The sequence below is a fragment of the Nothobranchius furzeri genome, chromosome 6 (genome assembly GCF_043380555.1).
Source record: "Nothobranchius furzeri strain GRZ-AD chromosome 6, NfurGRZ-RIMD1, whole genome shotgun sequence".
NCBI classification, from domain to species: domain Eukaryota; kingdom Metazoa; phylum Chordata; class Actinopteri; order Cyprinodontiformes; family Nothobranchiidae; genus Nothobranchius; species Nothobranchius furzeri.
Window position 1 is genome coordinate 34,390,420 of NC_091746.1, and position 12,845 is coordinate 34,403,264.

Here is a 12,845-nt window from a genome sequence, read left to right on the forward strand (position 1 = left end):
TTGCCTTTGTGTATGACACATGCTATATAAATACAGCTGCCTTGCCTTGCCTAATGATGTCTCTAACCCTATGGGGCTTGAAGTGATACTTTTCTTATTCTATGCTACATTTTGAGCTACTATCCATTACAAATATGAAATAAATGCATCTATTAAACACTTAAATCTGTGTTTCTAGTCTGCATTCTGGTAGTTTGTGCTTGTTGGTGTTATTGGTTATTATAATTAATTTAAAAAAGTGAACAATTTCATTGAATTTTTATTGATATTTTACATTTATGTGATCTTAAACAGTTAAAACAAATATTACCAGCTGTCGTCATCAGCTGCAAACAAAGTGCTTGGAATAACCTCTACATAGTTGGCAGGAAACAAGCCGTGGCTTCCACGAGGGCCCAAACCCTTCCACCAGCCTTCATCAATCATTTCTATCTGGGTTATGACATCACCGGGGTCAAAGGTTATCTCAGTTTCATCCGCTGTGAAGGAGAGGGAAAGCAAGCAGGTGAGGGAAAACGTTTTTACACAATTATCACAAAACAAGTGATAACACAAAGTATACATGAGGATGAATCATGTTTTTACCAACTGATGTCACTTTTGAGAGAACACACAGATAAAATCTAATGCATGGATTTAATATCTAGGCTGTTATTGATTGCATTTGCTTAGTAAAACTAGAAGTGATTGTTGTGTGCGTGCGAGCTTGTGTGTGTGTTAGCGCGCACCAGCCTGGTAATCGTAGATGGCTTTGGCACAGATCCCGCTCCCACCTGCTTGGTCTTCAGTCTGACATCCAGAAACAATCAGTTTAATTCATTAAAAACTTTTCTGTCTCTTCAGCCAAGCAAAAGTGCTAAGAGTAAAGTAACCTGACATACAGGAAATGAAAACTTCTTCAAATAGCGATGATGAAATGTTTAACAAATACTAAAAGCCTCAGGTGGATCTTCAGGTAAATTCAGCAGATAACTTCATCTGATGGAGTGAATGACATCAGTTCTTTTCTGTCTCTTTCTGATGACTGAGAAGTGGACTCACCCCAGATTCAGCTTCATAAATGTTCTCGTAGAGATTCTCAGCTGGATCTGGAGTCTCACGCAGATCAGCCTGAACTGGGTTGCTCCCTGAGGGTTTGACAATGAAATCAGGGAGTTTCAGGAAATCAGAGGGACAAGGATGCTATAAGTAGATATGCACATTAATGAAAACGTATCTAAAACTGACCACAGACAACGTAGAGACATGACGCTACATAGATAAACATCTAGAGGTAAACAGCTGCAAACCACTGGATCTACTTCGACATCCAAAGCTGGGTTAATCATGAGTCTACCTTCACCTCAGACGCTGGAGGTCAGGAGGCTTTATTTCCTTCTTTTGTTCCAAACATCCTATTTTAGCTTCCAGTTCTTTGTTTACAGATGAGGTTTCTAAAGGTCTTTGGTCCAGACCGCACCACGCCTACATGACAGTATCTACACCTTATCTATTGTTGTTCATTGTTTCAAGTGAAGGTAAAATATCTCATTACAGTTGTCGATGTGTTTGTGAAGCCAGAGTCTGAGTCCATCTCACCCACCTGCATGCAATCAACAGTAATCAAAACTTGGGGGAAAGAATCTGGAGTTATTTTCAGTGATTCTACATGAAGGGAGTGGGACCACAAGTTCAGAGTTTCTGATTTCTCACTTCAAGTTTTCACAAACCAGTCTGAAGTACAATTACTACAAGGGTCTGTCAGCACCTTCACACGACACATGAGATAAGCACGTGTAGTCAAGATGCTCCACTGATGTGATTTAAACACTCCCCTGAAGTACGTTTGATCATAAAACATAACTTTCTTTTGGTTTTACTGGTTTCATACCTGCAGTGGCTTCATCTTCATCATCATCAAACTCATCTGACCACTCTGCCCCCTCAGTGTAACCTGTGTTTGTGGTCATGTAAGAAGAGAAAAGAAATTTGCTACATGCTCATGGTCATTGTTGGCCATCGTGATTATTTAACAGAAAACTTGATATTTCTCAGTTCTAACTGTTATTGATTTGAATATTAATATTGTCCACACCAGAGACACAAAATCAAATCAGTCCATCTGTGAACATTAAAGCATGTAAATGGTGTAGTGCATGATTTCCCTGTAGCAGCAACGTCTTTAGATGTGTTAGTGAGTGTGTTTATAGACAGAGAGGCTTTTCTGGCCAAAGATGAGGATCTGTCGCTCACACATGTTATTACTTCTTACTAGGATCCCATTTCAACTGATCACACACACACACAATGTTCCACACGTGTGTTTTTAAGCCCCTCTACATTCTGTAAAGGTTAATCTTTCCTCCCATGTATATAAATAGGATTTATGTGTGTCCAAAGAGGAGAATCACACATACGGCTTTATTGGCACATTTTTGTATATCTGAAGAGAGGTGTGTCTAGGGAAGCAGTCTGGTATTCATGTGAGTGTTTATTTTCATGTTGATTTGGTTGTAGGTTGGATTCATATATAGAAACACAATTTCATACATTAGGTCTTGTTTATGTGTACACCCTTTTCTAGATATTTAGTGTGTGTTGTCTTTTAAAAGGAAATCTGTGCGGGTCTTTGTACACGAGGCCCTGAAAACCCAAGGTGAATGGAAGCTTCATTTGTTTACGTTCAAAATTTCTGACCTTTAGGCTGGTACGGTGGAGATGTGGAATCTGGTGTTGGAGGTGAGACAGCTACAGTAGGTGAAACTGGAAAGATGGGTAAGACTGGGACCTTCGGAAGGGAGTGCATGGAAAACTGTGATGCAGCGGGAGATGCTGGACTCTGAGGATATTCCGGTTCTTTCTTCTCAAATGATTTCTGAGCCTGAAACGGATTCTGCAGCTTTCCTGGGGAAGGAAACACAAACATCAGCCACTTGCTACATCACGTGTTGTTTATTAATGTGTGATTTGTTGTTTATTAATAAATGATGTGTTGTTTATTAATGTGTGATGTGTTGTTTATTAATGTGTGATATGTTGTTTATTAATAAATGATGTGTTGTTTATTAATGTGTGATGTGTTGTTTATTAATATATGATGCGTTGTTTATTAATATATGATGTGTTGTTTATTAATGTGTGATGTGTTGTTTCTTATTGTGTGATGTGTTGTTTATTAATATATGATGTGTTGTTTCTTATTGTGTGATGTGTTGTTTATTAATATATGATGTGTTGTTTATTAATATATGATGTGTTGTTTCTTAATATGTGATGTGTTGTTTATTAATATATGATGTGTTGTTTCTTAATATGTGATGTGTTGTTTATTAATGTGTGATGTGTTGTTTATTAATATGTGATGTGTTGTTTATTAATATGTGATGTGTTGTTTATTATTGTGTGATGTGTTGTTTATTAATATATGATGTGTTGTTTCTTAATATGTGATGTGTTGTTTATTATTGTGTGATGTGTTGTTTATTAATATGTGATGTGTTGTTTATTAATATGTGATGTGTTGTTTATTATTGTGTGATGTGTTGTTTATTAATGTGTGATGTGTTGTTTATTAATGTGTGATGTGTTGTTTATTATTGTGCGATGTGTTGTTTATTAATGTGTGTTGTGTTGTTTATTAATGTGTGATGTGTTGTTAATTAATATATGATGTGTTGTTTCTTAATATGTGATGTGTTGTTTATTAATGTGTGATGTGTTGTTTATTAATGTGTGATTTGTTGTTTATTAATATGTGATGTGTTGTTTATGAATGTGTGATGTGTTGTTTATTAATGTGTGATTTGTTGTTTATTAATATGTGATGTGTTGTTTATGAATGTGTGATGTGTTGTTTATTAATAAATGATGTGTTGTTTATTAATATATGATGTGTTGTTTATTAATGTGTGATTTGTTGTTTATTAATAAATGATGTGTTGTTTATTAATGTGTGATGTGTTGTTTCTTATTGTGTGATGTGTTGTTTATTAATATATGATGTGTTGTTTCTTATTGTGTGATGTGTTGTTTATTAATATATGATGTGTTGTTTATTAATATATGATGTGTTGTTTCTTAATATGTGATGTGTTGTTTATTAATATATGATGTGTTGTTTCTTAATATGTGATGTGTTGTTTATTAATGTGTGATGTGTTGTTTATTAATATGTAATGTGTTGTTTATTAATATGTGATGTGTTGTTTATTATTGTGTGATGTGTTGTTTATTAATATATGATGTGTTGTTTCTTAATATGTGATGTGTTGTTTATTATTGTGTGATGTGTTGTTTATTAATATGTGATGTGTTGTTTATTAATATGTGATGTGTTGTTTATTATTGTGTGATGTGTTGTTTATTAATGTGTGATGTGTTGTTTATTAATGTGTGATGTGTTGTTTATTATTGTGCGATGTGTTGTTTATTAATGTGTGTTGTGTTGTTTATTAATGTGTGATGTGTTGTTAATTAATATATGATGTGTTGTTTCTTAATATGTGATGTGTTGTTTATTAATGTGTGATGTGTTGTTTATTAATGTGTGATTTGTTGTTTATTAATATGTGATGTGTTGTTTATGAATGTGTGATGTGTTGTTTATTAATGTGTGATTTGTTGTTTATTAATATGTGATGTGTTGTTTATGAATGTGTGATGTGTTGTTTATTAATAAATGATGTGTTGTTTATTAATATATGATGTGTTGTTTATTAATGTGTGATTTGTTGTTTATTAATAAATGATGTGTTGTTTATTAATGTGTGATGTGTTGTTTCTTATTGTGTGATGTGTTGTTTATTAATATATGATGTGTTGTTTCTTATTGTGTGATGTGTTGTTTATTAATATATGATGTGTTGTTTATTAATATATGATGTGTTGTTTCTTAATATGTGATGTGTTGTTTATTAATATATGATGTGTTGTTTCTTAATATGTGATGTGTTGTTTATTAATGTGTGATGTGTTGTTTATTAATATGTGATGTGTTGTTTATTAATATGTGATGTGTTGTTTATTATTGTGTGATGTGTTGTTTATTAATATATGATGTGTTGTTTCTTAATATGTGATGTGTTGTTTATTATTGTGTGATGTGTTGTTTATTAATATGTGATGTGTTGTTTATTAATATGTGATGTGTTGTTTATTATTGTGTGATGTGTTGTTTATTAATGTGTGATGTGTTGTTTATTAATGTGTGATGTGTTGTTTATTATTGTGCGATGTGTTGTTTATTAATGTGTGTTGTGTTGTTTATTAATGTGTGATGTGTTGTTAATTAATATATGATGTGTTGTTTCTTAATATGTGATGTGTTGTTTATTAATGTGTGATGTGTTGTTTATTAAATGTGTGATTTGTTGTTTATTAATATGTGATGTGTTGTTTATGAATGTGTGATGTGTTGTTTATTAATGTGTGATTTGTTGTTTATTAATATGTGATGTGTTGTTTATGAATGTGTGATGTGTTGTTTATTAATAAATGATGTGTTGTTTATTAATATATGATGTGTTGTTTATTAATGTGTGATTTGTTGTTTATTAATAAATGATGTGTTGTTTATTAATGTGTGATGTGTTGTTTATTAATGTGTGATATGTTGTTTATTAATAAATGATGTGTTATTTATTAATATATGATGTGCTGTTTATTAATGTGTGATGTGTTGTTTATTAATATATGATGTGTTGTTTATTAATGTGTGATGTGTTGTTTATTAATGTGTGATGTGTTGTTTATTAATATATGATGCGTTGTTTATTAATATATGATGTGTTGTTTATTAATGTGTGATGTGTTGTTTATTAATATATGATGTGTTGTTTCTTATTGTGTGATGTGTTGTTTATTAATATATGATGTGTTGTTTCTTATTGTGTGATGTGTTGTTTATTAATATATGATGTGTTGTTTATTAATATGTGATGTGTTGTTTCTTAATATGTGATGTGTTGTTTATTATTGTGTGATGTGTTGTTTATTAATGTGTGATGTGTTGTTTATTAATATGTGATGTGTTGTTTATTAATGTGTGATGTGTTGTTTATTATTGTGTGATGTGTTGTTTATTAATGTGTGATGTGTTGTTTATTAATGTGTGATGTGTTGTTTATTAATGTGAGATGTGTTGTTTATTATTGTGCGATGTGTTGTTTATTAATGTGTGTTGTGTTGTTTATTAATGTGTGATGTGTTGTTTATTAATATATGATGTGTTGTTTATTAATGTGTGATGTGTTGTTTATTAATGTGTGATGTGTTGTTTATTAATGTGTGATGTGTTGTTTATTATTGTGTGATGTGTTGTTTATTAATGTGTGATGTGTTGTTTATTAATGTGTGCTATGTTGTTTATTAATGTGAGATGTGTTGTTTCTTAATATGTGATGTGTTGTTTATTATTGTGTGATGTGTTGTTTATTATTGTGTGATGTGTTGTTTATTAATGTGTGATGTGTTGTTTATTAATGTGTGCTGTGTTGTTTATTAATGTGAGATGTGTTGTTTATTATTGTGTGATGTGTTGTTTCTTAATATGTGATGTGTTGTTTATTAATATATGATGTGTTGTTTCTTAATATGTGATGTGTTGTTTATTATTGTCTGATGTGTTGTTTATTAATGTGTGATGTGTTGTTTATTATTGTGATGTGTTGTTTATTAATGTGTGATGTGTTGTTTATTAATGTGTGCTATGTTGTTTATTAATGTGAGATGTGTTGTTTATTAATATATGATGTGTTGTTTCTTAATATGTGATGTGTTGTTTATTATTGTCTGATGTGTTGTTTATTAATGTGTGATGTGTTGTTTATTATTGTGTGATGTGTTGTTTATTAATGTGTGATGTGTTGTTTATTAATGTGTGCTATGTTGTTTATTAATGTGAGATGTGTTGTTTCTTAATATGTGATGTGTTGTTTATTATTGTGTGATGTGTTGTTTATTAATGTGTGATGTGTTGTTTATTATTGTGTGATGTGTTGTTTATTAATGTGTGATGTGTTGTTTATTAATGTGTGCTGTGTTGTTTATTAATGTGAGATGTGTTGTTTCTTAATATGTGATGTGTTGTTTATTATTGTGCGATGTGTTGTTTATTAATGTGCGATGTGTTATTTATTATTGTGCGATGTGTTGTTTATTAATGTGTTATGTGTTATTTATTAATGTGGGATGTGTTGTCTATTATGTGTGTTGTGTTGTTTCTTAATGTGTGATGTGTTGTTTATTATTGTGTGATGTGTTGTTTATTAATGTGTGATGTGTTGTTTATTAATGTGTGCTGTGTTGTTTATTAATGTGAGATGTGTTGTTTCTTAATATGTGATGTGTTGTTTATTATTGTGTGATGTGTTGTTTATTAATGTGTGATGTGTTGTTTATTATTGTGCGATGTGTTGTTTATTAATGTGTTATGTGTTATTTATTAATGTGGGATGTGTTGTTTATTATGTGTGTTGTGTTGTTTATTATGTATGTTGTGTTGTTTATTAATATGTGATGTGTTGTTTATGAATGTGTGTTGTTTAATAATGTGTTTACCAGGTCTGGGGGCAGCAGAAGAATAGTTGATGGTCTCAATGCTCTGCTCCCTTTGTTTGAACATGTCTCTGGGATTAAATGTCCTCTGAGAAATCAGAGACTTGGCCTCCTGATGGTGAAAGGGAGACTTTAAAGTGATGTTGTGGGAATATGTCATACAGAAATGAAGAGAGGTCTGAACTAAGCTGTGAGCATCTCTGCAATGATAAGTACACACAAATAATCTAGATGTTCAGTTATTTACATTTCAGAATTTTAAAGAGTTTTACATCTTTGACCAAAACAAAAGAGGCAAGAAGAGTTCGTCTGAAGGAGGTAATAAATAGACTTTTATTTTATTTTATTTTTTTAGGCAACTACAGCAATTTCACTTCATAATGTAAGCTGTAGAAGAAGAAAACTAAAGTAACTAAATGTAGTGACCAAAACATAAAACTACACATTTAATCTTTCTAAATGTGGTAAAAATAAAATAAATCACCATTGTTTTCAACGGCAAATCTGGTCCAGTATGGGTTGTTACTCTTTTAATGACACGACCTTTACATACATGCAGATATTGGTAACACCGAGGGTCCTGCTATTAATGTTACTTGGTGCATGATTAAGCATTGATAAACAAAGGTATTCTCGTTATTTTTAACTGATGCTTTAATTAATGGTAATAAAGAGACCCTTATTGTGAAGTGTTACACATATTATACGTCAAATTCTTTATCTACTCCTCTCTCCCAAAAAGTCAGAATAGGACGGCTCAGAGGTATAACTGTTAAGGTATATTTGTTTGTTTGGTAAAACATGTAAAGAAGTAGAAAATTATTTGTCAGAGTGATCTCAGAGAGAATGTGATTCAGCTGCTGCTGGAGACCAAATAAATGCAACTTTTTTCCAACACCTAACTGAAACTGAAGTAGTTGACAAGTTGAAGTTTGCATCACAGGAATTATGATGTTAGTTAACCAAAATAATTTAGGTTTTTTATTCTTTTTTTAATGAGTGGTGACCCTTTATATGTTGGTCTCAGTTAAGAATGAGTAAAAATGCTGATATCGAACATCCTCAATTTAAATATTAAACAGTTCCAACATACTCACATTAGCTTTTTGCACTGATGCAGCAGAGCTGATTCCTGTCCTCTTGTTCATATTTTCCTGCTGGTTCTAAAACAGTAAAAGCATCTTATTTTGCACGTGTTACATCTGAGTGAACAGCAGCAGGTGGTGGACTTTAAGCATACTGGAGGTGTGATGACTGAGAAGAGGAGTTTTCCTCTGAATGGACTGGGAATGTTTCTGGAACCAGGAGGTGTCTCAACCTGGATCTGTTAGACTGATCTAAGGTTTTGTTTTCCACATAAACATGCTAGATAGATATAAACGGGTCAGAAGGCTGGACTTTCAGCACCATATCTCTTGGTCTCAAACCCTAATGGCAAAAAGACAACATCCTTCCATTAAAGAAGATTTTTCAGCTTCACGTTTGAACAACAGAGACTTTATCACTAAACACGTCTGTGGTCCAACCACAGCTCCCTCCTGATCTGAACCAGACCTGAAAAAAATCAGCTGAGTGAAAGCAAAGAGCAGAAACTGGATTTTATAAAAAGGTTTCTTCTGACTGTGTCATGGTGTCACTGTGTCTGCCCCTTCCTTATGTGCCTCCTGATGTTTCTCCATCCCTCTCTAGATTCCCTTCTGTGTCTCATAGCGCCCTCATGTGTCCTGTGTCTGCGTCTCAATTATGTATCTTATGTTTGTAGCCCTTTAAAGTCAATTCCTCCCAGGTTCTGTGTCATTCATTCATCCCCAGCCCTCCAGGTCTTCCTTCACGTTCTGTAGCTCCAGCCTCTTTGTCCCCTGCTCAGTGTTTTTGTGTGTGTGTGTGTGTATGTCCTTCCCTCAGTCTTAGGTTTAGTTTTATGTTTTAGGTCTATCTGCCCTCCACTGGTTCTGTTTTCCCCATTTAGACAATTTGTGTCACCTGCCTTCCCTCCAGCCCTCACTCCACACACCTGCTTCCTGTTTCCTTAATTGTTCTCCATGTGTATGTAAGCCCTGTCTTGTCACTCTGTGGTTGTTGGTTCATTGTCTTGGTCAGCGTTGTTTTGTCTCCAGTCTCTCTAGTCTCAGTCTTTAGGTCTCTGCTCAGAAAGCGAGCATTTGGATTTTGATCTGAGTTTAGTTATTAGGTTTTTGTCTTCGCCTCTTGGATTTTTGGTTCTCCTCCTAAATAAAGGATTTTTACTTTTCAACCGCTCCTGCCTGTGTGTTCTGGATTTCCTGCACCTTGGGTCCAAACCTCCTGCTCTCAGCGTGACAGACTGGAAGCATCTATGAACTACAGGTGTTCCCGTCCATCTCACCTTTCGCTGTTTCTCCCTTTCTCTCTCCCCCTCCTCCTCCTCTCTCTGTTTCTGAAGCATCCTGTCACACACACAAATCAGGCATGAGTGTTTCCGCCGTGTTGTTGTGTCTTTATTATTTCCGTTTCACTCACTTCTCCTGTTCGATCTGCTGAGCTCTCTCCTTTGCTCTCCTCTCTCTCTCCTTTGCCTGCTTTTCATCCATTTCTTTCCTCTCTCGCTCCAGCCTCTGCCTCTCCTGCTCCGCCCTCCTGCTCTCCTCCTGTTGACGCAGCTTTTCGTCCCTCTGAAGGCAGATTGATCAGGTTTAGACGGAGTAGCACAACAGCAGTGTCAGGCTTTAGGTGGGGAGAAACCTGAGTCTTGTCCCAGAAGTCGTCCTTGTTGATCCGTTGGATCTCCTCCACGGCGTTGGTTTTTCGATACACGGAGCCCTGTTGTATGAATGAAAGAGAAGCGAGGTTTAGACTGTAGATTTAGTTAAATTAGGTCTGACTTTGTTTGACATGCAAACGTGAAAGTTTCTGTGTGTGATCTGGTGCATCTCAATCAATTCTCACCACAGGTCCTTTGGGTGGTTCTATGTAACGTTGGGATTCTTTGTGAAAGTTAAAGCTAGCCCCAGAAGCTTTGGCTACTTTGGCCAAGATGGACTCTGGTTCCACATCTTCCTCTGCACGGGCGTTGATGGTCACGTGAGCTCCCTGTGGACATGCATGTAGGACATGTCAAGGCAGAACAGGACTCAGTCTATCTGAAAGTCAGTGTCTGACCAACAAACATGTCTTAGAGTCAGAGTTACTGAAGCTTTTTCATGTGTGCTCATGTAAATTATTGCAGAACCAAAATGATGCTATATGACGCACCTTGAGAAAGGATGCTATGGAGCCCAAATGATTGGCACACACTGCTTTACGAGAGTCCTTCACACCTTCACCTGTCTACAGCCACAGACATGCACACTCACAAGGTGCTTCAAAGTGTTTTTCACATCAGTCTACAGTGAGCAGTTCACAAAAACATGTTCAAGAGGGACAGAGTTGTGTTAAGTCATTGAAGAGCCGTTAACAAGATGACCCTTAAATTTATCTGTCTGGCAGCAGTTACTGTTCTCAGTTTAGCTCCGATTTGATGCTCCTAAACATGAAAAGATGAAATGATCTTTAGAATTGGGAACGAGTCTTCATCCCAAGCATGTGTGTGTATGTGCGTGTGTGTGTGTGTGTGTGTGTGTGTGTGTGTGTGTATATGTGTGTGTGTGTGTGCGTGTGTGTGTGTGCGTGTGTGCGTGCGTGTGTGTGTGTGCGTGTGTGTGTGTGTGTGTGTGTATATGTGTGTGTGTGTGTGCGTGTGTGTGTGTGCGTGTGTGCGTGCGTGTGTGTGTGTGCGTGTGTGTGTGGCTTACCCAGTTTATGAGGACATACTTTGACAGACCAGAGTTGGGGTCCTTGACTCGACAGAAGGCATACATCACCTTCCCACTGTTCAGCTCCTCCACTAACTCTTCTAAGCCACCATCTACACACACACACACACACACACACACACACACACACACACACACACACACACACACACACACACACACACACACACTCCGTTTGAATGATCTTATCTTATTTGTACATAGACCATCTAAATGACACCAGCATTAAAGACATTGCACACTACAGATTTAGGAATAGTTTAACACACTTTACTCCCAAACCAGCAGGTTCAGTTTGAAACAACGTCAACATGGAAACGGCTACATCAAGCATGCTGCAACACACTGATTACTGAGTTCATATTTGAAGCTTTGATTTGTTGGCAGGGTACTTTTGGAGGTGTGGTCTTAAACGTTTGATCAGCGGTAAAACAGTCTGTTTCAGTTTAAATGTTATGAGTAATATATTGTTTGCTCAGACTAGGCCTGCACAATACATCGCACATGTACTGTCATCTCAACATCGACATACGCGTATCGGAAATAACAGAAAAAACTGCAGTGAATGGTCAGATCAGATGTTTACTTCAAATCTGATTTTGTCAATCAGACACCTGAGTTAGCTTTGTTCTGCTCTTTCTGCTGATTTTGCTTTTCCAGGATCCACAGATTGCCTTTACTTGTTTGTTGTCTTTTCCCCTTTCCTCACATCTTTTGATCACAATGCTTGCTTTTCCCATTTTTTATGATTTTTTAAACTTCTTTGTTTTAGATTTTTCTTCATTAGGGTTAGGGTTAAGTATTTGTTTAATTACTGCAATTCATATAGCCCTGGCTATATTAATCACTGTCATCGCACATCGCAGGTTTTCCTAATATCATGCAGCCCTAGTTCACCTTGTTGCATGTTGAAGCTCTTCTTGGAGCCTTGCTAAGATCCAGTCATGCAAAATACAATTTTTGGTCATTTGTCAAGTGATCGAGACTGTATCTCAGATACTTCTCAGTAAACATTCAATAGAACAACTTAGCGCTGAGACAGACAGCAGAAAAATGCAGCTTTCTTACTGCCCACACAATTGTTCTTTTTTTTTTTTTTACCAAAGAGAGGTGATTGGTTAAGAGGCGGAGCTTTATGTGTAGAAATGGAAATCTCAGCTGCTCAGCAGCAGGTAATGTGACACACCTTGTTCGGGAAACACTAAAAACACACAGTGGAATTTATCTAAACAAGACCGGACAAACACAACAGTCTGATTTAAACGTCGACGTGAATCTGCCCAGATTGGTTCAGTTCAGGTCAACAGCAGCGGTTAAAGACTGTGATGGCATAATCTGCACGTGTCCACACTTAATAATAATCTGACCTATCAACAAGGACTGAAACCATTAAGCTCTCTATAATGTGCGAGGCTTGGCCAAAGGTGATTAAGAGTTTTGACCAGTGATGGGCCTTATTTGGGTCTAGGAAGAGAGCTGTTTAATCGTGAGTCATTAGCATCAAAGAGCCTTTTAAACCCT

The 12,845-nt window shown here is 35.4% G+C and overlaps 1 protein-coding gene across 1 annotated transcript in view; it reads right to left on the minus strand.

Annotated features, from left to right (window-relative positions):
* Nucleotides 1–239: 239 nt before the first annotated feature.
* The window catches only part of LOC107390265 (drebrin-like protein B), a 14,736-nt gene continuing 2,130 nt past the window's right edge, over nucleotides 240–12,845 (minus strand). Inside the window, exons 3-15 of the mRNA XM_015966881.3 lie at nucleotides 11,304–11,416; nucleotides 10,765–10,839; nucleotides 10,459–10,602; nucleotides 10,255–10,332; nucleotides 10,033–10,184; nucleotides 9,899–9,959; nucleotides 8,631–8,696; nucleotides 7,537–7,645; nucleotides 2,677–2,883; nucleotides 1,871–1,933; nucleotides 1,042–1,127; nucleotides 729–789; nucleotides 240–479 (exon numbers count right to left, since the gene is read on the minus strand). Coding sequence (XP_015822367.1) covers nucleotides 307–479; nucleotides 729–789; nucleotides 1,042–1,127; nucleotides 1,871–1,933; nucleotides 2,677–2,883; nucleotides 7,537–7,645; nucleotides 8,631–8,696; nucleotides 9,899–9,959; nucleotides 10,033–10,184; nucleotides 10,255–10,332; nucleotides 10,459–10,602; nucleotides 10,765–10,839; nucleotides 11,304–11,416 — 1,388 coding nt within the window. The 3' untranslated portion in view covers nucleotides 240–306. The remainder of the gene's footprint in view (nucleotides 480–728; nucleotides 790–1,041; nucleotides 1,128–1,870; nucleotides 1,934–2,676; nucleotides 2,884–7,536; nucleotides 7,646–8,630; nucleotides 8,697–9,898; nucleotides 9,960–10,032; nucleotides 10,185–10,254; nucleotides 10,333–10,458; nucleotides 10,603–10,764; nucleotides 10,840–11,303; nucleotides 11,417–12,845) is intronic.